Consider the following 26,521-nt stretch of genomic DNA (forward strand, 5'->3'; position numbering starts at 1 on the left):
TATGCCTGTGGCTATACCGAGCCATCTGGTAGGCTTTTTTAAACAGTTTTGTTCGTTTAGGCTTTTGTGAAACCCTTTTAACCAAATTTGAAGATAACCATCATTCTGGCCCAGGGAACATTGAAAGCCTCAGATACATTCTTTGATGATTTGGGGCAGGGTGTGTTGGAAACGTCCTCCAGCATGCAGATGTTAGGGTGCCTACTCTGCCATGCACTGCGTTGTGTCCTGAGGCTTCCCTTGTTGCACAACACACACACTTCTTGCTCTCAAGGCATGCGGTCTGGGGGGGGGGGGGCTCAGGGTCAGCAAACAGGCTATCCCACTGTGGTGTGGCCAGGCTAGATACAGTATGAGTGCTATGGGAGCACATAGCAGGGGCACCTAATTCAGTACTGTGTATCCTAGAGGGCTTCCTGGAGGGAGTGATTGATGTCCAAGTTAGACCTGATGCATAAGCGAGAGTTAACCTGGAGCTGGGAACAGCTGATACGAAGGTCCAGGAAGGAAAGACTGCAGCCCATATGAGGAACAGGGTATATGGTCCAAAGTGAAGAAAAGGGGCGGCAGGAGATGAATAAGGTAAAGGCTCTTGCCTGCCTGGTAAGGAATTTGGACTTGAACCTGATGCACTGGGAAGCCATTTAAGGCTTTTGGGCAGGTGTTTATCAGAGCAGGCTGAGGCAGGGAAGGGAGGAGCCAGCAGAGAGACTCGAGTAACGCCAGCAGGGGATGCTGATGGGCTGGGCAGGCTGTGGCACTTGTCACCTTTGGGCTCAGCTGTTGAATGGGGTTGAGGGGAGGGAGAAGAGAGGGTGACGCCAGTGATCTTGGGTGACGCCGCTTCGTCGGGGGCGGTGCCATTTCCTGAGACGGGGAGGAAAAGATGGTCTCAAGTGGATGTCTGAGGGGCGGGGTACCGGGGGCAGCAGGAGGGGGGCCTACTGCTCAGAGAAGCAAAAACCCCATGCTGAGTCTGAGCACCCAGCAGACTGGCAGTCAGCGTTCGGGTGGGGTGCGGGGTGGGGAGCAGTTCTAGCAGGGTGGAAGGCGGTGGGCACAGTGAGGAGAGACAATCCTTGAAAACATTTGGCTCTGGAAGGATGTTAGCTATTTTAACGAGGCTGGTGACCCCAGTAGTTCCCTTGCTTCTGGGAAGGAGGGAGGAGTCTGGGGCCAGAGGCAGGGAAGCTACACAGGCACGGAAGGCCCTGAGGAAATCAGAATGGAAGGGCCCAGAGCCCGGCCCAGAGCTGACCTTGCGAGGAGGAGGGAAGGCTGTGCGTGGGTGGAAAGAGGTCTGCGGAATTGATGCCAGGAGGTTCCACCGCTGGTCCACAGCCTTGTTTTCACTGTGAGGGAGGAGGCAGGGTCATTTGCCTGAGAGGAGAAAGGAGGCGGATGGCCCCGGGGGCCAAAGATTTTCAGTCGTCCAAAATGGGAGTAAGCTGAGGAGGGAAAGAGGATTGCTTTGGGGGTGGAGGCCTTCAGCGCTCACCAGAGGCTCCCACTTACCTTGAGGTGGGCCACCAATTTAATGCCTGGGCCCTGGGCACGGGAGAGCCTTTTCCTTTATTTTTCCAAATACTCAACTTTTAATAAGTTTATTAGTAATTTCACAGTATCCCTTCAGAGGCCGATGAACAAACACCTAGAGAATCGAATCTTCTATCACCCGTCCCCTCAGCAACCCCATGGGGGTGGACCAGACAGGACAGCCTCTTGTTTCCCCTTTCATCCAGGCTTGAAACCCCAGGCGCCTGCCTGGAAAGGGCGCTGGCCTGTGCAATTGTAAGCCATCCTGGGGGCACAGACACCTCGGGTTCCAGACCCCTGGCAGAGTCCTCGGAACGGGCACCTTGAGCAGAGAGGAAGGTGTTCAAGCAGGAACAGAACAAATTCACCAAAAACTCATCCCTATACCCCTCTGTTATAGAAGAGTTCCGTTTCTTCTGTTGCGGACTGAATTTCCTTTTCAAGCTTATTGCACTGTATCTGAAAAACAAAGTTAAATTCTTAATATTTATATTAACTTTTCTTGCCTTAAGAGCCAAGGCAAAAAAATATATGTATATATTACAGAAAGCATCTATTTTCCGGTCCAACTTTTTCAGTGATGTCTGATCGACAACAACAAAAAAGCAGAACTTCTTGAACACTTTGTTATGGAGAATTTCAAATATAAACACACGCAGAAAGAATACAATGGGCCCTCATCTACTCATCACTCAGCATTAGTAACAACCTGCCAATCTCCTTTCATCCGGCATCTCCCAATCCCAATTTGGGGTATTTTCTGGAGTATTTGAAGGCAATTCTCAGATCTGTCATTTTACCTACAAATGCTTCCCTATGAAATTCCAAAGGACAATGACTTTGTTATGCAACTACTCTGCTGTCATCACACCCACCAAAGTTAACAACAATCCCCCTAATCCCCAGTCACGGTTCTTAGTCTCACGAGGTGGCAGAAGTACTAGCTTAGTGGAAAAGGAGTTTTGCAGGGGACAAGTTTCCCTGTCAAGGTCACTGAGTTTCCAGACCTGAAGGTTGCTGCAGCCCGTGGTACGTCTGAGAAGATGTCTTGGTCCTGGGTGGGGGCCAGACAAGGAGGCAGGGCTTGGGGACCCCACTGGCTGGGGACCACCATTCAGCCACCTCTGTGCCCACCTTGGACAAACAAGGTTCTTTCAAGGTCTAGCAAATGCCAAGACTTGCTTGGCTGTTGGCGGGGAGAGGCTCAGGAGGGGAAATGGATTCCATTTCCTGCCTCTATTCTGGCCTCTGAGAGCCCTGCCCCTTCAAGCCTTGCATGACCCACCGGTTGCCTTCAGAGTAGAGCCTGCCTCCTGGGCCTGGCCACACAGGCCCTGCTATCTGGCCCCAAGCATGTTGCCAGTCACACTCAGTGACTTGTGCCCAGCTACATTGGACTCCTCAGCTCTCCTATACCCCGACTTGGAATGCCCTCTTCACTCCCCCATCTCTGCCTGTTGAAATCCATCCACGTCCAAAGCCTACTTCTTCCAGGCAGCCTTCCTGGATCAGCCGGCAATTCTCTTCTTTCCCTAATCTCCCCATAGCCTTTTGGTCATACTTACTTCCTAGCAGGTAACAGTTGTTTCCATATGTGACACATTACCCTTCCTGCCATCTGTCCCATCTGTTCTTCCACAGCAGCAGAATTTTAAATAGGTCCAAAATAAAGACCTCATTTCCCAGCTTCCCTTGCGGTGAGGCTTGACCACATGACTAAGTTCTGGCAAATGTGATGAAGTGAAAGTGGCACGGGGCCAAGTGGAATGAGAAAGATACCATCTGGTACCTTGAAGATGGGGCCAAACCCTAGGAATGGTGTCATGCTGGCCTGGAAGGAATTAAGATCCCTGAGGACTTTATGGCGCATCGCTGCCTTATTGGGCTGGTCACCTCACAGTAGAAAGCAAAATGGAGCCTCTGATGTCAAGCAGGGGCCTGTGTCAAGCAATGACACAAGTAGTCAGAGGTACTGCAGCTCCGAGATTATCGCCGGGACCGGCATCAGCTGATACCCCAGCACTGACAACAAGCTGAACCAGAGGAGGTCTGCAGGGGCTCTTCATAAAGGGACGAGTTTTGCGGCAAACCATCAGACTCTTCTGATGTGACCCCTCTATGACCACTTAAAAAGCAGCTGCCGCCGGGGCGCCTGGGTGGCGCAGTCAGTTAAGCGTCCGACTTCAGCCAGGTCACGATCTCGCGGTCCGTGAGTTCGAGCCCCGCGTCAGGCTCTGGGCTGATGGCTCGGAGCCTGGAGCCTGTTTCCGATTCTGTGTCTCCCTCTCTCTCTGCCCCTCCCCCGTTCATGCTCTGTCTCTCTCTGACCCAAAAATAAAAAAAAAACAAAAACAAAAAAAAAAAAAAAAAAAACGTAAAAAAAAAAAAAAAAAAGCAGCTGCCGCCAAAGGCACTACCCGATTGATCTCGAACATGACTGAGATCCTTCACGGCTTGACCATAATAAGCGGTAAGTGCCGAGAGCTGACCCGACTGGACCACGGCCTTATCTCAACTGCGCACCCACAGACTGACTTCACGTTGGCTTCGCTAACTTCTGCACCTTTCCGTTACCTTGTTTGTTGTGTGACTTATGTTCTGCTCCATGCGCTGTGTAAGAAGCCAAGTTTAATCACATGGTGAAATGTCACCCAGTTTGGAACCCTGAACCTGCTTTTATGATCGTGATTCCCTTTGCTTTGTGACTGGATAAAACTGGTGCTTTATTGGAAAAGGTACTGTGGAAAAACACAACTCATGTGTGCGCCTTCCCAGCGTGCTCATGACACATTTTATGTGAGTGAGAAACAACTTCTACCTTGTTCAGGTTGTTATTATTTTTGATCTCATTTACAACCGAATGTAATTCTAATTTATTTAAAAATTTTTTTTTAAGTTTATTTATTTTGAGACAGCATGAGCAGGGAAGGAGCAGAGAGAGGGAGAGAGAGAGAATCCCAAGCAGGCTTTGCATGTCAGTGTGGAGCCTGATGCGGGGCTGAACTCACGAAACGTGAGATCATGACCTGCGCTGAAACCAAGAGTCAGACACTCAACCAACTGAGCTACCCAGGTGCCCCAAACGTAATCCTAGTTAATACAGAGCCCTTCCTTCCCTCTGTCCTGGTTATTGGCATCACACCTAAACCAGAAATCTGGGTATCCCCTTGGATCCTTTTCTCTTTACTTTCACCCCCAATCTGAATGCTCACAAATTCTAACTCGCCCAATTCAATATTTCTCTCTAACCTACTACCATGGAGCTACTCTGAGCCCCCCATCACCTCCAGCCAGAATGTGTCTACAGCCCTCCAGCTGTCCTCCTAGCCTCCAGGACTGCCCCCATCTACACTGTGACATCCAAAGAGTGATATTTCTAAAATACAACCTGACTAAGCCACTCCCCCCTGGAAACGTCTCCCTCATGCCTCCGTATAAAGTTCTATCACCATGAGGGGCTGGTAAGGTCCTTCCCCCATTGGCCCCGCCTCTCCATAGCTGAATAGCCCACAGGGGAATTTCCTCCTTCACTCTGAGTGCCAGTGCGACCAGAAGTAATTATTTGCAAAAGGGTTCACTTTTATTACAATCTTATTATAATAAGCCATGGTCTAGGTGGGCCTGTAAGGATTAAAAATATATTCTAACATTTTATTTTAATAAATAAATATTTAGCAATATTTAGCGAGTATAGCAACTAAGAGAATTTAAAGTTTCTACGTTAGGTGATGGCAAAGTTACCTGAATTAATGATGTTATGAACCTAGATTTGGGTTTTGAACAAGCTCATTCCATAAATTTAAATGCTTTTGAAGACATCACTGATTTTTAACTTCGGTGACAGAAACAAACATTTGAAATTTGCAGCTAAGAAACGCCAGGAATCGCCAAAAGCTGTGACATCAACAATGTCCCTGACAGCAGCAACAGCCTTTTGCGGAGATACTATCTTTAATTCTCTGTAATGGATATGGAAACTGAATCTCACGGAATTTAAGCAAATTGACCGAGGTCATGGAGGAGCTGGGAATTTGAACCCAGGTAGTCTGACTCATCATCGATTATAATTATATCCTCGTCTATAGAACTGCATCGTCTAATACAGAAACCGCTAGCTGCATGTGAGTACTTAAAATACATTAAATAAAAAATTCAGGGGCACCTGAGTGTCTCAGTTGGTTAAGCCTGACTTCGGCTCAGGTCATGATCTCGCGGTCCGTGAGTTCGAGCCCCGAGTCGGGCTCTGTGCTGACGGCTCAGAGCCTGGAGCCTGTTTCAGATTCTGTGTCTCCCTCTCTCTCTGCCCCTCCCCTGTTCACGCTCTGTCTCTCTCTGTCTCAAAAATAAATAGGGGCGCCTGGGTGGCTCAGTCGGTTAAGCGTCCGACTTCGGCTCAGGTCATGATCTCACGGTCCGTGAGTTCGAGCCCCGCGTCGGGCTCTGTGCTGACAGCTCAGAGCCTGGAGCCCGTTTCAGATTCTGTGCCTCCCTCTCTCTCTGACCCTCCCCCATTCATGCTCTGTCTCTCTCTGTCTCAAAAATAAATAAACGTTAAAAAATAAATAAAAATAAATAAATAAATAAATAAACGTTAAAAAAAATAAAAAAAAAAATGAAATTAGAGGAGCCTGGGTGGCTTAGTTTGGCTCAGGTCATGATCTCATAGTCCGTGAGTTCGAGCCCCGCGTCGGGCTCTGTGCTGACAGCTCAGAGCCCGGAGCCTGCTTCAGATTCTGTGTCTCCCTCTCTCTCTGCCCCTTCCCTGCTCACACTCTGTCTCTCTCTCTCTCAGCAATAAGTAAACATTTAAAAAAATAATTCAAAAAAAAATTCTGTTCCTCAGTCACATTAGCCACACTGTAGGTGCTCAACAGCTATATGTGGTTAGAGGTGGTTGTATTAGCATACGTATCAAACATTTCCATCGCTGCAGAAAGTCCCATTGGATGAGGCATCACTATGGAACGTTATGGGGTATCTAAAAAATCTCAAAGGTTTTTTAAATATCCCAGAAAAATGCTTCTGGTATATCACTAAGAAAAATAGAATCCAGAATTGCACAAGTGATCTGCGGGACGGGATTAAATAATGTTATTCTTATACTTCTGTAAACTTCGCAGATTTCTTACAATTCTCTTTCTCTTACAGCGAGGAGAAGAAAAAGGCTTGTTTTTTTTTTTTGTTTGTTTTTGTTTTGAGAGAAATTTGAATAGGGGGCACTTACCCGTTCAATTTGTGGGTACATACTAAAAGAAACTGGCACCATCAGTCCCATTACTAAGACAGTACAGGACAGCTTGAAGGTCCATAATGACCACGGATATTGCCGGAAAAACTGGGTCCTGTAAGAGACAAGGTTACTGGGCTTTCTTCAGAGGTTGGCCCTCTGCTCTAATGGTCTTACGTGCAGCTGGCCGGGCCCACGCCTTGGTCCCCACTCACCAGCAAACAAGCGATACCAACAGCTGCACTGACGGAGCGCTCGCTGGGCGTCAGGCCTGGGGTTCAGCACTTCCCAGGCATTTGCCCATTTGATCCCCAACAACCCTTTGAAGTTTGTGTTATCATCACCCCCTTTCACACAAACAAGGACACAGCCACCGACCAGTTAAGTCACTTGTCCAAAATCCCACACCTCCAAAGTGAGAGGCCAGATTCTAGATGCTGGGCTCTGCTGACATGCATGTGACCTTCTGACCCAGCCTGGGAGCCAGAGATCCAGGGGCCTGGGTCCGGCTGCCACTGACAGACTGCAGGGTCTTGGGCAAGACCCCTTCCCTTCCTGAGCCCGGGTTCATTCACACGCAGAATAAAAGGGCTGAGTCAGAAGAGCCACCGAGGTCACTCCAGGTTGGACACTATCACAGCTGTGAGGGCCCACTGGGAAATGAACGCCATCCCTTCTCCCCAGGCCGCTCTTGTCACTAGGTGGGCTTCAAGGGATAGACCGGAGGGTGCCAGCTTTCGGAGGAAGCCCAGCTCTGACCCAGCCAGACTGGTCCATGAAGAACCCGGCCAGCATTAGTCTCTACAGCCATCCAGCCGGTGGCCCATGGGAAGTAACACTTGGCTCTAAGCGGCATGCTGCTACTTCTAGAAAACACTCCTTATGTGGTCCTAACGAAGGCTTTCTAACTCACCACGCTGGATAGAGGGGATGGGTTCCGGTGACCCCATCTGGGCCAACTGAGTCCTCCTCTGGGAGTTTGTGAACCGAGTGGAAGACATTCCCTGTCTCTGCCACATTTCTATCCCTCCTCCGGACTCTTTGAGGATAGCAGCTGGGAGGTGTTGGCAGTCACGTCCCTCATCACCATGAAGAAGCCAGCGTGTGGCAGGACAGAGGGAAGCTGACACCGTGAAGACAGGACCCTCCCTGCGGTGGGGCGTCTGCTCAGCTGCCCTGGGCTACGCTCTCTGCCCGCACCCAGTATCTAAACCAACACATCTGCCTTCCGGCCTAAGCTACTGCGTGTTGGGCTTGTCACTGGCAGGTCCCCAGGACTTCCTCCCAACCGGCCATTTCTTGCTTCTCAAAAGGGATGGTGGTCTGCTGAATCTAGGCCACTTAGGCTAATTTAACACATGCTTGAATGAAGGGGGAAGGCAGGCTTGAGCCACACTCACAACACATCAGAGCTGGGAGAACCTGCCAATCACCTCAACTCAGCATTCGAGACCTGAGGGGCTGTGCCTCAGCAGGTGCTGGGACACGCCCAGGAACACACAGCGAGCTGAGAACAGGGTCTGGGTGAGATTCCACGTTTAAGGAACAGGCAAATCTGGATTTCCATGCGTGCCCCAAGTGAATCCTGCTGTCCTAACTGTGATGAACAGAATGTAGCAGGAAGGTGACCAAAGAAACTTCTTCCCATCCCTCCCACCAGGCTCAGTGTTTGACAAGTTTTGTAAGGATTTTGAGTGTCAAACGTCTATTCCTACCTGCCTCTTACCTTATGAAAAAGTGGGAGAAGACTTCAGGGATAAAAGCGGAGGTCCCAAACAGCACGATCCTGGACGTCGCCGTATCTTTAACGGCCTAGTAGAAATGGAAAGGAAGCACCTTAACACATGGCATGAGGCCATTTCCGGATATTCTTCAGCACTTCTCTTTTCTCACTTAGAAAAATAATGCAGGTGGAGAGAGGTGGAGGCAGCCCCACGTGCGTGCAGCTGGAGGACCGCGGGGGCGGGTGCAGGAGCAACTGGGGACGGGATTTGCCTCCGCTGACTCCACAATGGTCTCCATTGGTCTGCCAACCACCCAAAGTACAAAGCGAAGGCAGCTTATAGAAACATCGTCACCTAGAACCAAAGGGCAGGCCCCTTGGTGGAAATGCTGGAAGTGCCCCCCGAGGACTGCTGCATGATTTCCTTTCAATCCAGGACGCTGACACAGGCCTCCTGATCCCGAGCAGCAGCCCAGCTATTCCTACCCCTTTGAGTGGAGGAACCTTCCAGAAGTCCAGCTCAGAGGGCACTGGCGTGGCATCACACCCACACGTGCCATGCACGGATCCACCTGCATGCACCCACCTTTTGCTTGTGAATGAGGGGTGCTACAAAATCTTACTTTGCACAAGTAAGTTGTACGGTTGATAACATTTTGTCATCTTTTCTATAATATACATTATACATCCAACATTTAAACATGTTATTTACTGTATGGGTTATATATGCACAAAGTCATGTGTACTCAAGGGCAACGTAAGAGACTTTCCGGGGAAATTCTGACTATAGATGACACTCACATGTTAACTTCAGAACCCCAGCCCCGGGTAAGGCATGACTCCACGGACAGCACTGCTCTGCACAAGATGAACAGGCATGAGGCCACTGTCCCCTTCCAACCCCGTCTCTTCCACAGCTGGCTTCCCAGGACGTGCCTACAGCCTGCCTTCTGGGTTCCCCTCCCATGCCCGCCAGCCCCGCTCTCTGCTTCCCACATCAGATGATGCTCAGCTCATCCGACTCCTCTGCAGAGAACGCCTTTCCCCCACAGGGACAGAGGGGGCCGAGGAGGGTGGCACTTAAACTTTCAGGAATATAAAATAAAACTGCTCAACTTCAGGGAGAGAAAAGCGGCTGCCGAGTGTGGTGTGTTTCCACATCAGTGGGGCGAGGCCGGCCTCTCTCCACTTGTGTGTGAGGGGAGGACACTGCAAAGCAGACACCTATATTGGGGGGCACTGGGAGACGTGTTACACTTCGCAGCGGAGTGCCTTCCAAGGCCCGTCAAGGGAAAACAACGCCGACTGGCCCCTGAAATCTGATCAAAGGTGCCCTGTTACAATCAGATATTGCTGGTTGCGTAGTTTCTGAAATTTTAGCCACAGAAAATAAACCTTTTGGTGACAGGGAAATGTTGGAAGAATGCTTATCCTTATGCACAGTTGCAGACACTATTCTTTTTATTATTATTATTATTTTAGAGAGAATGAGAAAGAGAAAGCGTGCATGCATGCACAAGGGGGCAGGAGAGGGGCAGAGGAGAGAGGGAGAGCAGGGGAGAGAAAGTGAGAGAGAGAGAGCGCGAGCAAGAGAGAATCTTAAGCAGGCTCCATGCTTAGCTCAGAGTCTGATGCGGGCACAATCCCACGACTCTGGGATCATGACCTGAGCCAAAAATCAAGCCTCAGATGCTCAACTGACTGAGCCACCCAGGTGCACCAATAAACGTTTTTTCTTTCTTTCTTTTTTTTTTTTTTTTTCAAGCAGACCATCAAATCTTTTACCCTAAATTGGCCTTCATGCAAAAACGAAGCTCCTCCTGGACAGATGGACTAGACGTCCTGACAGCTAGCAGGGCCTGAGGCTGCCTCCCCTGGGAGGCTGAGAGCTCCTGGCTCCCGGAGGGAAGGGATCCTAAGGCCAAGGGTGTGGCTGTGCTCACACAGCAGCTGGAGGGCACGAGGAGCCAAGGAGCAACTCACAGATTAAACACCTGCTCATGGGGTACCTGGGGGGCTCAGTCGGTTGGGCATCTGACTCTTATTTCAGCTGGGGTCCTGATCCCAGCGTCGTGAGATCGAGCCCCATGATAGGCTCTGCACTGAATGGACCCTGCTTGGGATTCTCTCTCTCCCTCTACCTCTCCGCCCCTCTCCCCCAGTCTTGCTCACTCTGGCTCTTAAAAATAAATACACCTGCTCTCATTCTTCTCTTCAGCTGTGCAAATGATTCACAGCAGCCCTAGCACCCTACAGGTAAAGGGAGCTGAAGACAGATGCAGACAGATGGCCATCCACATAAAGACTTGCGCGGAAGTTCAGAGCAGCGTTCTGCATAACAGCCCCAAACTGGACATAATCCAAATATCCGTTGCCCGGAGAATGGATACACAAAACCTGGAAGGCACATCCATACAATGCAATGGTGCTTAGCAATGAAAAGCAACAACCTTTCGGCGCCTGGTACAGGCGGATGAACCTCAAAAGTGAAAGAAGTCAGACACAAAAAAACACTTGTACAAGTCACTTACATGAAATTTCTGAAAGGCAAAACTATGAGGACAAAAAGCAGATCAGTGTTTCTCTGGGGCCGGGGGTGGGAGAAGGGAGTGGCTCAATGGGCACAAGGGAGATTTTTAGGATGAAAATGTTCTAGATTTGGACTGAGATGATAGCCGCATAACTGGTTAAATTTACTAAAATTCATCCAACTATACTTGCACCACAGGTGAATTTTATAGTATATAAATTACATCTCAATAAAGCTATTAAAAATGTCTCGTTAGGGTGGTTCTTAGGCACAAAACCTTTGTTTCGAAAACGAGGTGTTTCAGGCAACCACTTGTCCCCTTGTTACCTGTAATTCATTTAGAAAGGTGGCCACTACCGGGGTGCCTGAGTGGCTGTCGGTTAAGTGTCCAACTTCAGCTCAGGTCATGATCTCACGGTTCATGGGTTTGAGCCCCACGTCAGGCTCTGTGCTGACAGCTGGGAGCCTGAGCCTGCTTCGGATTCTGTGTCTCCCTCTCTCTCTGCCCCTCCCCTGTTCACACTCTGTCTGTCTCTCTCTCTCTCAAAAATAAACATTAAAAAAAATTTAAAAAGAAAGAAAAGGTGGCTCTTATTTTTCAGACACGCTACTAAACGTTCTAGCAGGAATCTGGTGGCAGGCATGTAGCTAATGGTTTGTAATTCAGCTCAACTCAACACATCTCCGGAGGCAAGGGAAACAAAAGCAAAAATGAACTACTGGGACCTCATCAGAATAAATATCTTCTGCACAGCGAAGGAAACATCAGCAAAACTAAAAGGCAACCGATAGAATGGGAGAAGATATTCGCAAATGACATATCAGATAAAGGGTTAGTATCCAAAATCTACAAAGAACTTATCAAACTCAACACCCAAAAAACAAATAATCCAGTGAAGAAATGGGCAAAAGACATGAATAGACACTCCTCCAAAGAAGACATCCAGATGGCCAACTGACACATGAAAACATGCTCAACATCACTCATCATCAGGGGAATACAAATCAAAACCACAATGAGATAGCACCTTACACCTGTCAGAATGGCTAACATCAACAACTCAGGCAACAACAGATGTTGGCGAGGATGCGGAGAAAGAGGATCTCTTTTGCGTTGCTGGTGGGAATGCAAGCTGATGCAGCCACTCTGGACAACAGTATGGAGGTTCCTCAAAAAACTAAAACTAGAACTGCCCTACGACCCAGCAATTGCACTACTAGACATTTATCCAAGGGATACAGGTGTGCTGTTTCAAAGGGACACATGCACCCCCATGTTAATAGCAGCACTATCAACAATAGCCAAAGTATGGAAAGAGCCCAAATGTCCACCGATGGATGAATGGATAAAGAAGATGTGGTATATATATATATATATATATATATATATATATATATATACACACACACAATGGAGTATTACTGGGCAATCAAAAAGAATGAAATCTTGCCATTTGCAACTATGTGGATGGAACTGGAAGGTATTATGCTAAGTGAAATTAGTCAGTCAGAGAAAGACAAAAATCATATGACTTCACTCATATGAGGACTTTAAAAGACAAAACAGATGAACATAAGGGAAGGGAAACAAAAATAATATAAAAACAGGGAGGGGGACAAAACAGAAGAGACTCATAAACACGGAGAACAAACTGAGGGTTTCTGGAGGGGTTGTGGGAGGGGGGATGGGCTAAATGGGTCAGGGGCATTAAGGAATCTACTCCTGAAATCATTGCTTCACTATATGCTAACTAATTTGGATGTAAATTTAAAAAAATAAAAAATGAAGTTAAAAAAAATTTTTAAAAATTAAAAAAGAAAGAAAAGGTGGCTCCTATTTTTCAGACACGCTACTAGACATTCTGGCAGGAATCTGGTGGCAGGCATGTAGCTAATGGTTTGTAATTCAGCTTTGTGAATCACGGACAGGGTTTACAGCAAGATGTTTGTGAGCCAAACAACGTTGTATTTACCAACTGAACGAGCAGCCATCTTTTCTTTTCTTTTTTTTTAATTTTTTGTAACGTTTATTTATTTTTTGAGAGAGCGAGAGACAGAGTGTGAGTGGGGGAGGGGCAGAGAGAGAGAGGGAGATGCAGAATCCGAAGCAGGCTCCAGGCTCCGAGCTGTCAGCACAGAGCCCAACGTGGGGCTCGAACTCACAAGCTGTGAGATCATGACCTGAGCCGAAGTCACACGCTTAACTGACTGAGCCACCCAGGCGCCCCATCGGTCATCTTTTCTGACCTCCTCTTCTGCTGATACATAGGGCAGAGGGTGTCCCGACAGGAGTCCCCTTGAACACTGACACCATGAGAAGCTATTATTCCCTTCACTTCTTATTGGGCTGTTCTATGCTGCTGTTCAGGCCATTTGCACACAATTGCCTCATGCTATGATTCTTTAGCTAATGGCATTCCACAGAGAAAAAACAAAAACAAAAAAAAACAAAAAAACCTCACCTGCTGAAAAAGTAATTTTACAAAAAGTTCAAACCCCAAATGAGACCACCATAGGCCAGTCCAGTTTCTTCAACCTGAATGCACACAGAAGCCAGGGTGCTGAATTGAGCAAAAGAATTCAACTATTTAAAAATAAAACTTATTAAAAATTGAGGCCTTGGAGGGGCGCCTGGGTAGCTCAGTTGGCTAAGTGTCTGACTCTTGATTTCAGCTCAGGTCGTGATCTCGAGGTTCGTGAGATTGAGCCCCATGTGGGGCTCTGTGCCGACAGCGTGGAACCTGCTTGGGATTCTCTCTCTCTCTCTCTCTCTCTCTCTCTCTCTTTCTTCTTCTTCTTCTTCTTCTTCTTCTTCTTCTTCTTCTCTCTCTGTCCCTCTGGCATGCGCTGTCTCTCTCAAAATAAATAAATAAACTTAAAAAAATATTTACAACAAAATTTTATTTTATTTATTTATTTATTTTAATATATATTTGTTATAGAAAATTCTTTTTTTTTTTTAATTTTTTTTTTCAACGATTTTTATTTATTTTTGGGACAGAGAGAGACAGAGCATGAACGGGGGAGGGGCAGAGAGAGAGGGAGACACAGAATCGGAAACAGGCTCCAGGCTCCGAGCCATCAGCCCAGAGCCCGACGCGGGGCTTGAACTCACGGACCGCGAGATTGTGACCTGGCTGAAGTCGGACGCTTAACCGACTGCGCCACCCAGGCGCCCCACAACAAAATTTTAAAAACCGAAGCCTTTTTGAAGAGTTCTGGTCAGAGCACGGTTTTTCTCAGCCCAGCCTTGCCAGCAGACTGGTCCGGAAAGACGAAGACTATAAGAAAATCTGCTGTGAGGGGGACCGCGAACACTGCTCTCAAATCCAGACAGGGAGTCACTGACTTCCACAAGTGCAGAGCAGCCTTGGGCGGGGGTGTGTGTGGATGCTGAGCTGGAAAAATAAAATCTCACCCTCAGAGAGCGGCCTAGCATTTGGTGGAAGCCCGTCTGCGGCGGTCAGTCTCATGTGTCAACCTGGCTAGGCGATGGGACCTGGTACTTAAACCAAACACTGACGTGCTACCGTGGGGCTATTTTGTAAATGTGGTTAACATCTATAATCAGTTAACTTTAAGCAAAGATTACCTTCCACGGTGTGAATGGGCCTTGTTTAATCAGTTGGGAAGCCTTGAGAGCAAAATCAAGAAGGTTTTCCCAGAGAAGAAATTTTGCCTCAGCGGCTCCTGAGTTTCTAACCTGCCGACCTGGCCTACACTTGAGCAACCTATGGGCCCTACGATTGAATCAGCCAATTACTTAAAATAAATACACACATGCATACATACGACTGGTTTTGTTTCTCTGGAGAACCCAGACTAATTGCATATTAGTGGTGTAAAATGGAAACATCATTTCAAACATCACAGTGCAAAATGGAAAACCGCTCTGTCTGCAAGAGGGAAAACAGGATAAGGAAAGACGGAAGGGAGACATGACTTGGGTACAGCTCTCAAACAGAAAACTCAATGCTCTACCCAAGAGGCAAGCCAGCTAAGGCTCCACTGCATCCCCTTACCTTTGTCCCGGCTCTTCTGGAATAGCCCATGACGTTGCCTTCCTTGTCCATGACTTCAATCCCTCGAATGGGCTCAAGGCTTCGGGCGGCAACAACATTCATGGCACTGATGTGGGCTGTGGATGTAGAGAAGAAAATGCACAACAGGGGGTGAGTTTGGCCCAGTGAAGGAACACCATTTCTGATGTCACGCCTCTTCCTCTGATGGCTGTGCTTCCTCCGCCCTCAGGCGGTCACCTGGCGGGAGCTGGCCAACCGAGCTCTGTCCTGGGGCTGTGGAGCTGGATCAGAACTGTTGGCTTCCCAGTCGGTTGGTCCTTCCCTGACCAGGACCCGGCACCAGGTTTCAGCACCTCTGAAAGTCCAGCCCAGCTCCCCGGGAGGATTCCAGGAGAAACCCCGGGGTCCTGGAAATACACCCCCCTTCTTTGCTTTAGCTGGTCTGATCAGGTTTCTATGACGTTCTCCCAAATGTCACCGCCCACATCATTCTGCCAACACTTCAAACCGCTATTATGATTTCCAGAGTCAAACATGGAGTGTGAATTAGTGAATCTGCAGGCTGGCAAACTTGAAACGGTTAACATCTCTGTTGCTCCCACTAGAGTCTGTCCGCCAGGCTGGAATCCCCCCTACTGCCACCTATTCCCTGTGTGACCCTAGGACAGTTAATGTTCCCCTGCCTCAGCCTCTGCTTCTGTAAACGGACTACCGATATTGCTACCCATACATTTTTGTCAGGATTAAGTGAAATGATACATGCACAGGGCTTGCACAGTCTTGCAAATGTAATTGTGTTCATCCTGTGACAATGAAGAGCATATCTACAGAGCAAGTGTCACCTCTCAAACCAAGGACCTAGTTTGGCCCCGGGGGCCCCGGAAAGCTACAAATAGCAGCTGTCATCAGTCACAATGTGGCCAAGGGACCTGGCTGTCCCCAAAGATGAAGGAAAGCTCAGAGACCACAGAGACTGCATGCTTCCTGCTTACTCAGAATGATGATGGGAAGGGCTTTTTTCAATAACATGTTATTCAGCCGCATCTGGAGCAAATGAGGGAGTAACTAGAAAAACAAGAGAAAAATCATTACTGCCTAGGTCCGAAAAATCAGCTGAACATACTCAATAGCAAGAGTTAGCATCGACCTAGTTCCTGGCACAGGTCAGGCCTTTGCAAATGCTCTCCGTGTATTTTTTAATTCTTGCAACGCTGAGGTGTTCTCCCGATTATCAGCGGAACACACGGGGGCTTAGGGAGGTTATATAACTTGTCCAGAGTCACTGAGCCACTAAGAATTTGAGCCAGGATGCCAACCCAGGCTTATCTGACTCTAATGTCTGCGTTTTTAACCATCACAGTGCCCTGACATCCAAAGCAATATACGATTTGTACATGTTTATCTAGCCTAAATACATTTTTTAAAAAGGTAAGAGTACTGAGTATATGCCTAGAAACTTGGGATGCTCATATGCTTATTTGGGGGGGGGGGGTGACAGGATTACAGGTGACCATTTCCTTTCTTATCTCTTAGTCATACTTTCTAAGTTGTTTGAATTGAGGGGGTGGCTGGGTGGCTCAGTCAGTTGGGCGTCTGACTCTCGATTTCGGCTCAGGTCACGATCCCAGGGCCGTGGGATTGAGCCCCATGTCAGGCTCTGTGTTGAGCATGGAACCTGCTTGGGATTCTCTCTCCCTCTCTCTCTGCCCCTACCCTGCTCACGCACGCACTCTCTTAAAAAAAAAAAAAAAAAAAAAAAAAATTTGAATTAAAAAACAAAGATTAAAAAAAATAGTTTGAGTTGAAACATGAATTTTAATTCAGAATATTTTGTTTTGTCCTGAGGAATAAATAAGATTTGACAGATTTTTAAAATACCCACTCCAAAAAAGGATGAAGAAGCAATTACTCCTGTCCCTAGTAATAGACTCTCATGTGGGCGACGATTCTAAGGAAAAAAAAAAAGTACATACTTAGCAAATACCACAGTTTTACCCTGGAAGGATAATTAAAACAAACAAACAAAACTCCAAAAGAAATAACAGAGAATTGCATATCCCCTGGGCCTCATAATACTCACATAACTTGCGTTTCCGTTGACAATGTTGAATGCCGTAGTGTAGGTGTAGAAGGAAACCTGCACAAAGACGGAGGCAAACGGATCACACACTGGTTTCGAGCACAACAGAATTCAGTCATCATGAAATAGAAACAGTTGTTACCTGAGGTAAAATCAGGGACTTCAGACTTTTCACCGACAGCATCGACAAAAAGATCTTTTAAGAAAATAAAGCAAAGTTTTAAGTGTTCTGGGGGAGGGGGAGCTGCCGGGCAAAGGACTTCCCAGGGGAGATGCAGGACTGGCCCCCCAGGAACTGGGATAAGGAGGCGACGGAGGAATGCTGTCACTTTGTGAAAAAGCACCCCGTGAGAGTGACGGTGGTACAGCCTCTCTGGGGTGGGGGTAGGGGGGCAATCCCAGGTCCCAGGAGAGGGCCTGTACTGGGCAGGGGTGGGGTGGAGGGTTAAGGGAGAGAAGGTCACGGACAGTCCTGTGTGCTTGCAGCAGGGAGCATTTCATCCGCCTTGTAGCGCTGAGCACAGTAGGCATCCAGAGAAAGGACTACCTTGTGACACAGGGACCTTCAAGAGGCCCAGATGCCCGACTGGATTAAGTGTGGGGGGCAGGCTGAAAATACAAGAAAAGCAGCCAAGGGTCAGAGGCAGGGGGTGGTGGGACAGGGCTCCAGAGCTGGAGGACACAAACCGCTGAGGTTAGGAGATGAGTGGACATCTTCCTAAACCTGGGGTCTCAGCTGACTCACCATGGGTGCCGTGAAAGGTAGGAGAGCTGGCAAGGAAGAGAAGAGGGTCAGTGACTGCAGCCCCCGAGGCAGGCGGGGGGGTGGGGGGGGGCACCCACCGGAGAACCTCCTCTCCAGCGCCCTGAAGGCACAGACGCCAAAGGACAGTCTTCATTGTTTCATTTTTTCCTAATAATAACTATATGCATATGGCAAGCATTTCAATCAGCACAGCAAGGAAAGACCTAGAGAGGTGCCCCCGCCCCCCGGGCCTTCCCAGTCCCTCCAACTCAGAGCAAGCGCTGTGAACCCGCACCTGTTCGTCCTTCTGCACGAACTTAGTACATCTGTGATGCAGTCATTTATAATAAGAAATCCGTATTTGCTCTTCGTCCCTGTTCCGAGCACAGAGACCCTAATGCCCTTGGGATTTCCTCAATGAGAACAGCAGTGAAGGAGAAATGAGTGTCTTTTGTACTCCTAAGAACCCCGGTCCAGCTCACCTGAGTTTGTGTTAATGAGGTGACTTTTGGAAAGCCCCTAAGGAGGGGCTGGTTGCCAGGGGAACCAGCCAACGCATGAGGGGGTTGGATTGGACCTTTCGGCCCCACCCCCTACCTCCACCTCCAGGGAGGGGAAAGGGGCTGGAGGCGGGGCTAGTCACAAGGGCCAACGATCTAGTCAACCGTAGTGATAAAGCCTGCTTTTTACAGTGTTTCAGTTGCTGAGGACAAGCAGGTGCTGGCAGAGCAGAGGCCTGGGGAAGGTGTGGAAGCTCTTTCTTCCCCAGCCCACTCTGTGCATCACTTCCATCTGTTCCCGAGCTGTATCCTTTAATAACAAACGGTGAATCTAGTAAGTAAATGGTCTTCCTGAGCTCTGTGAGCCAGTCTAGCAATTTCAAGCCCCAGGAGTTGGGGGGGCTGGGGGGGGGTGTGAGGACCTCCAATTTACAGCAGGTTCGTCAGAAGCACAGAGAACCTGGACTTTCAATTGGCCTCTGAAGTTGGGGTGGTCTGGTGGGCCTGAGCCCTTAACCTGTGGGGTCTGTCGCTGTCCCCAGGTCGACAGTCAGGACTGACTTAAAACTGTAGGACAGGGGCACCTAGGTGGCTGCGTCTGACTCTTGATTTTGGCTCAAGTCATGATCTCACAGTTCATGAGTTTGAGCCCCATGTCGGGCTCTGCACTGACAGCACAGAGCCTGCTTGGGATTCTCTCTCTCTCTCTCTCTCTCTCTCTCTCTCTCTCTGCCCCTTCCTTGCTAGTTCTCTCTCTTTCTCTCTCTCAAAAATAAATAGACATTAAAAAAACCCAAAAACCAGGGGCACCTGGGTGGTTCAGTCAGTTAAGTGTCCAACTTTAGCTCAGGTCATGATCTCACAGTTTGTGAGTTTGAGCCCCATGTCGGGCTCTTTGCTGATGGCTCGGAGCCTGGGGCCTGCTTCGGATTCTGTGTCTCCTTCTCTCTCTGCCCCTCCCTGACTTGTGCTCTGTCTCTCTGTCTCTCAAAAATAAATAAATGTAAAAAAAAAAAAAAAATTAAAAACTCAAAAACCTATAAGACACCTGGCTGGTGTCACAGAATTGAAGGGTGTGGGAAAAGCCCATGTATCTGGTGTCAGAAGCGAGGCATTAAAAGGAGAGACAAGTGTTTTTCCTCTACTAGATGGAAACTCCCACACTCTCTGGTGCTCTCTCATGCTCACAACACTTATTCATACAAACAGGATCACTATACACTGTTTCATATTGTGCCTTTTTCCCCTTTAATACTAGTTCCTGGAGATCCATTCTTCTACATTAGCACATGGGATTTACCTCATTCATTTTAATGAATTATTTAACTATAGTCTGAATTGTTGGATATTATGGTGTTTCCAGCTTTTTGTTTATAAGAGAATTTATAGTTAAAAGGGCCCTGTATGATCATAGGTTTTATTCCCCTCATTGTAATTAAGATATGAGAGAGAGGATACTACATGGAATCCAAAACACTTATGAGTTACCAGTTCTAGAACCATCATCGATGAAATGATCGGCCGTGTTTCTTAGCAGATAACAGAGCAAAGTAGGTTTCAGACCCAGGCCTGTGCCCTCACCCCCAACCTTCCAGATCTTTCCACAAAACTGGATGCAGCTCTGGGCCCCAAACCTGCTCTTCTCCACTATCAACACCTAGACCCTTCAAACATCCCTTTTAAGCTGTTTCCAGACTCACTGTCAGAAATCCTTCTAGACAGAGTTTTTTAACTGTTACAAGCCATGTTTTCTCAACCCGCTTGTGAAAATTGGAATCTGCTCACCTGCAGGCCGAAAAGGAACGGGGATCAGTTTGCTGTTGTCAGGATGCACTGTTGACTTCACAAGAGCAAACACAAGGGTCAGTCTGATGTTTGGTTTTGTTATCATAGCAGGCTAAAAATTAGCAAGGGGCTGAAACTTACAAGACTTCTCTTCCAAGCTTCTTGTACCTAAAAAGAGAAAAAACAAGCAAAGCTTTTAAAGGTGAATTGGCAGCAAAAAAGGAAAAAAAAAATCTCTCCAGTCTCATTTCTGGTGCCGCCTTTACTCCACCTTTTAGAGAGTGAAGGCCAGAACTGTTCAATGCCACATGGACAGAATAAATCAAAATAAATCAGTCAAGGGCGCCTGGGTGGCTCAGTCGGTTAAGCATCCAACGTCGGCTCAAGTCATGATCTCGCGGTTCATGAGTTCGAGCCCCGATCAGGCTCTGTGCTGACATCTCAGACCATGGAGCCTGCTTCAGATTCTGTATCTTCCTCTCTCTTTGTTCCTCCCCGCTCTCACTCTCTCTCTCAAATATAAATAAATGTTTAAAAAATTTTTAAAAAATTAATCAAATGTATCAAACAAACAAATGAACTAACAATAAGCAATAAGATGATCCACAGAAAGAAAACAGCCAGAACATTAAAAAGTCCTAAATCTCCTACCTTGGAGAGGACTCAAGGCCAACACCTAACTTACTCTTCAGGTGAGTACCTGAATCTAGCCTGCCCCTGGTTCAGAGAAGAGCAGGCAAGGTGATGCACCATGCCATTAGCCAAGGCACCTGCATCTGAGCCAGGCTGTGAGCCCAGAGGCCCTATCAAGTTCATAAACACACACACACACACACACACACACACACACACACACACCCCAAACTAAATATGTGAGCTTTCCACAGGCTGCCTCACAGGACTGATGTCTGTAGGCTCTGGAAAGCCCCATCCACCACAAGGTAGATAACAAATGCTTGGTTTAATTAACTCTTTGGGCAGGAGTGTAATCCTGACCTGGACCACTACCTCTAATGGGAAATAGATTCTGACTTCAGAGGCCTGCCTGAATTCTGGAGTTTCCCATGGGGCTCCAGGGATCGGCCACAGAGGATCCCCACTAATATCTAAGCACAGGAGGAACCCTATGCTTTTTTCTCCTTAATACTAGCTCCTTCTGCTAGTAATCTGGTTTAAGAGAATGAATCCTCACTACATTTAAAAGAAACTAATCCATGGGGCTCCTGGGTGGCTCAGTCGGTTAGGCGTCCGACTTTGGCTCAGGTCATGATCTCGCGGTTTGTGGGTTCGAGCCCCATGTCGGGCTATGTGCTGACAGCTCGGAACCTGGAGCTTGCTTCAGATTCTGTGTCTCCTTCTCTCTGCCTCTCCCCCACTTGTGCTCTGTCTCTCTCTATCAAAAATAAATAAACAAACAAAAAAAAACCTAATCCAGTTCTAAAAAGCAGATCCCCTGGACAGTGTTCACTATGACAAGACTCCACCTGATCTGAGACCATGCAAAGCAGAATCTCCTGAAGGCAACCACATCCAACCCTGAACCAGGCACGGGAGACATACCCTTCGGTCCTCCAAGTCATGTGTGAACGCATCTTCATTTGTTAACAATAGTTGCCTTGATTTTTCTATTTTTTCCTATAATCAAAGAGAAAAAAAAATCAAGCAATGATCTCAATATTGTTTAGCTATATCCTCAGATTTAGGAATCACATGCTCCTTCACATCTGATTTCAGTGCAACACGCTGATGAGGTTCTCTACTCCCTGAGAGTTTCCATGAGGACAGTCCCGTGTGGCACTCAGATCCAGAGCTCCCAGCTTCCCAGACAGCTCCAGCAGCTCAAGCCACGGGTGCTGCCACCTCCCTCCCATTCTCTGATGTCAGCTGTCTCCGTGAGAGCCACCACCATCTGCCTGGCTTTGAGAGAAACCTGAAGATCTCTCCTCTCTCTCACCCCCACATCTGATCCATTCAGGCTTACTTCCTCTCTTCATTTCTTCTTAATTTGAGAAAAAAAAAAAAAAAGAATTAAATACAGAAAATACAAAGAATGAGTACATACTCCCAATCCCCTTCCACAGAATTAACAGCTATAAAACATTCGGTTATATTTGCTTCCAATTTTTCTTTTCTTTTTTTTCTTTTTCCCCAAAAAGCCATCACCCGCAGTCTCCTGTCTCCCTATTCTATCAGAGAGAAAGTATTATGAGTTCAAGGTATGAAATTCCAGTCCATTTTCTTATACTTCTACAAATAAGAATACATGTATCTGTAAACAAAGATGTAGTTTTGGTTTATATTGTCATCTGCATAAATGTTGTACTTTATGCGTCTTGCTTTTTCCACTTAACATTGTAGATGCTTTCCATGTAACATCATACATGTGTTTCCACGTTAATACTATACATCGCAAACTAGATCATCATTTTCAACTTCTATTAGTATTCCACTGTATGAATATACATTATATTTTCCTATTTCCCTACTGATGGGCATTCAGGTTATTTTTCTCTATTATAAACTAGACTGTGGGGCACCCAGGCGGCTCAGTTGGTTGAGCATCCGACTCCGGCTCAGGCCATGATCTCATGAGCCCCAGGTCGGGTCTGTGCTGACAGCACGGAGCCTGGAGCCTGCTTTGGATTCTGTGTCTCCCTCTCTCTCTGCCCCTCCGCGGCTCACACTCTGTCTCCCTCTCTCCCTCAAAAATAAATAAACATTAAAAAAACATAAAAATAAAAATAAATAAACAAGGCTGCCTGGAACAACTTGAACACAAGGATGGGAGTGTCCCTGTGCCTCTGGCCCTGAGGGATATTGCTGGTGACAGGGCATCTCCTCTTCTGCCCTCAGCAACACATGGTTCAAACCCTGGTCTTTCACTCAGATAGCTGAGCCATTCCCTGAACAGCTCACCTCATCTACAGTCTGGTCCCTCTGATCCTTCGCCACATGGGACCAGAGACCCTCTGAACCACAAACCTCACCACCTCGCCCTGCAGGCTAAATGCAAACCCCTCTCATCTGAGTGACACACAAGGCCCTTCAGGAACTGCCTGGTTCCCCAACGCACTGACCGGACTACCCGCTCTCTCCCCTGGGCTTTGCTTACAGTCCCTTCTGTCTGACCTTTCCTGGATGCCTCCTCCCTCTGGCCTTCCGCCTCCCTTAGAACCCGAGGTCAAGGTCTGTGACCACCTCTGCCAGTCTGTCCTCCATGACCAGGGATGACTGTTTTGATCCCTTTTGAGCCACCAGCACCTGGCCCAGAGCTTGGTATTACCTGTCAGCATTTGCTTACCCACCTTCCAATCTAACAAGCTCATTCTGAAGGAATGAAAACGTGATAATATATATGGATTCTGTTTCCACTGCTTTTCAACAGGGACACACGGTCTTCCCGTTTCAGAATAAGATGTGAAATGCGTTATCTCAGAAAACAAGGAAATACTCACAATTGAAACAACCAAATTTGTAGGATCCAATAACTCTGTCCACTGAACGAATCTCTGAATAAAAGACTGGAGAGGGAGAAGAGCACCAGAGAGGTTAGTGGTGGCAGAAAGAAAAGATGTATGGTAATAATAACGGTGAACATAATGTTTGAGACCCTAAAGGGCTTCTAACTGCAGCTTCTGCAACATCCCCATGTTACAGGTGAGGTAAAGCTCACGAACGTACCCAAGAAAACCCAGCCGGGACCAAACCCAGCAGCCTGTGCTCTTAACTACTCTAATATCAAATTACTCTCGAGGATTAAAAGCTCAGACTCTGGGGTCAAATGGGCCTATCTATGTTCACATCGCACAAATGACCTGGAACCAACTACCTAGAAAGTTCTCAGAAGCTTCTTCTTTACCCTCTTATCATTGTTCTAAGACTTAACTTGAGTCATAAAGAACCCGACACCCCAGCCAGGCATCAATAAAGGCAGCTCAGTTCACATGTGGACAGAGGAAGTGTGGTTGGCTTCCAAAACCTTCCCCTTCCCCTCCCCCACAACACACACCACCTCTGCAATGGTTTTGGCTTCCGGTCCTGGCTCTGCCTGGAAAGCTGGAGTTCTCTGTCCCCTTTCAACTTCCCCACTCAAAACCAGGCTAGGCCCTCCTTTAGGTAAGGCTGAAAGAGAACACCCTAGAATTGTATGGTCCAATTAGCCCCGTGTGGCTCTGGAGCCCCTGAAATGTGGCCAGGCCAAACTGAGATACGCTGTATGTGTAAAACAGACACCAGATTTCAAAGATGTAAAAAAGGGATGTAGATATCTCATTAATAATTTTTACATTGATTACGTGTTGAAACGTTAATATTTTACATTTGTTGGGCTAAATACAATAGACTGTTAAAATTAATTTCTGTTGTTCCTTTTTACCCTTTTGAATGTGGCTACTAGAAAAATTTTAATGACCTCTACGGCTCCCATCGTATTTCTATTGGGCAGCGCCGCCCAGTCACCGCCTGGAGGCGGGGCCCGCGCTACTCCCTGTCTACCGCTGCCGACAGCCCCTGTGCCATCCGAGTGGCTGAGCCTACGGAGGTTAGGAGGGGCGGGGGTGGCTCCTGGATGCACCTGTTCCTTTCCAAGCTGGTGCTCAGCAACAGCTCAGGCAGCGGAGGGCAGACCCCTGCGAGGCGGGGCCTGACTCTTCAGGGCGATGGGTAGGGTGACCTTGTGACGACCCTCGCTAGCCAGGCCTGGGGTAGCGGTGACACGCGGTAACAGCCCTGGCTGTCGGCCTCCCGCACGCTTGGGTTTCCCCTTCGTCCCCTCCCGGGGTCTGAGGTGGGAAGGCGGGTGGTGCGACCACGTGGCCTACCCAAGGTCACCCGGGCCAGCCAGCACTCCAGCCGGTGACTTCACGCGGCCCAGGGCCTCCCCGCCCCCAGCCGCGCCGGGCCCGGGCCGTACTTGGCGTTCGGTGATCCAGAAGCGCACGTTGGGCTCCATGCGGGGGCCGCGCCGCTGCACCCAGGGAGCCGCCAGGCCCCCGCGTTTCCTCCTCCTCCTGCTCCTCTTCCTGGGACCTATGTAGTGTAGGGAGGCCGCCGCCACCCCGCCAGGCGCGGAGGAGGAGCCGGGCGGCGTGCCCCGCCCAGGCGCGCGCGCGTCCCCTGTTCCCGCTGCCGGTTCCTGGCTCGCCCGCTGCTCTTTGTCGCCGCGCGCCAGTGGCGGGAACCCGGTGCGCCCGGTATTCCCGCTGCCGGGTCCCCGAACTCCCGATGCTCGCTGTCACCACGCTCCAGCGTCCAGATTCCACGCCTCCATCCCGCCCTGGTCCCCGTGCACCTGCCCATCCTCCTGCAGACCAAGTCTTCCCAACCTTATTCTCCCTTTAGGGTAGCTGGACCAATTCCAGGTTGGAGGGGTCACCTATGGACCCCTCCCCCCCATCACAGTACCTACTGAGAAGAACCTGAATCTTACCCAGATGACCGGTGTGCCAACCTTTTGGAAGGGCATTGGGGATAGTCAGGATTGGCTACTTAATTTTCACGGTGAAATTTGAAAATGTGGCACCCCTTATTCAAAAACGATTGAGTTTCAAAAAGTCAACATCCTGAGCATTAAACCAGCCCCAGGGCCCTTCTAAGTGTGGGGCCCTGACCCTGCGGGTGAAGAGGGCACTGCATAAAGTGCAATCTCCCAAGTTTTTCTCTAGTGCGGGGGCAGTTTCAGTTCCTTCCTTTGAATACCAGATCAAGTAGGGTCTGGTTCTGGAGAAGAAATGCATCTGCCCTCCTCCTGCTGCTACCTCCCCTACATCCTGGCCCTGCACTGGGGTGGGTGGGGTGGTTGTAGAATGTGTGCTCCTGGACGTTTAGGGAGTTCAGGGGTCTTCAGGAGTCTTGGGTTGAAGACCATAAGTTACTTAGTTGGATGGCATTGGTGAAGTCAACATAAATGGGTCTATTTAGTCATCTGTAAAAAAGAGGACAGTAATCGCACCCGTTTTAAGGTTTTGTTGCCGATCAAATGAGACGAAACATGTAAAAGCCCTAACATGACACTGGGTCCGTTGGAAAAGCTGTTCGGGCCTTTAACAGCCAGCTGGCCTGTTCTGTCCCTTGCCTTGTCTTGCCTTTCCCTCCAGGGACATGAAAGCTTAAGGTTTTATGCAGGCTGATGTGAATTTGTGCCCCTTTTTGCTCAGCTCACCTGGCTCACTTTTCAATAACCTCAAGAGTTCATCTCCTTTTCCAGGAAGTTCACCCCCATGCCAGTGGCTGGGTAAGCTCCCCCCTCCCCAGTGCTCCCCTCACACCCCAGGAATGCATCTACTGCGTATTGTGCCATAGTATTTAGCACACCTGTAGTATTTTCTGTTGGCTCTACCCTCAAGTATGTCAAATCCAGCTCAGCTTCTCTTCT

At 48.4% G+C, this 26,521-nt stretch overlaps 1 protein-coding gene across 2 annotated transcripts; it reads right to left on the minus strand.

Annotated features, from left to right (window-relative positions):
- Positions 1-1,057: 1,057 nt before the first annotated feature.
- On the minus strand, positions 1,058-25,222 carry SFXN4 (sideroflexin 4). 2 transcript variants are annotated; one of them, XM_049646559.1, is made up of 14 exons: positions 25,061-25,222; positions 23,604-23,669; positions 21,709-21,783; positions 20,290-20,316; positions 20,149-20,203; positions 17,864-17,889; positions 17,261-17,314; positions 17,119-17,175; positions 16,921-16,986; positions 16,031-16,103; positions 15,039-15,154; positions 8,490-8,575; positions 6,761-6,878; positions 1,058-1,995 (listed from the first exon to the last, which is right to left on the minus strand). In XM_049646559.1, exons 1-14 carry the CDS (start codon positions 25,097-25,099, stop codon positions 1,918-1,920), a joined length of 936 nt encoding a protein of 311 aa, XP_049502516.1. In that variant the 5' UTR covers positions 25,100-25,222; the 3' UTR covers positions 1,058-1,917. The 2 variants fall into 2 exon arrangements, with proteins under 2 accessions (XP_049502516.1, XP_049502517.1); XM_049646560.1 differs by lacking the exon at positions 16,921-16,986 and having other exon boundaries at positions 1,059-1,995.
- Between the last annotated feature and the right edge of the window lie 1,299 nt (positions 25,223-26,521).

This window comes from Panthera uncia, chromosome D2 (genome assembly GCF_023721935.1).
Source record: "Panthera uncia isolate 11264 chromosome D2, Puncia_PCG_1.0, whole genome shotgun sequence".
Taxonomy (NCBI): Eukaryota; Metazoa; Chordata; class Mammalia; order Carnivora; family Felidae; genus Panthera; species Panthera uncia.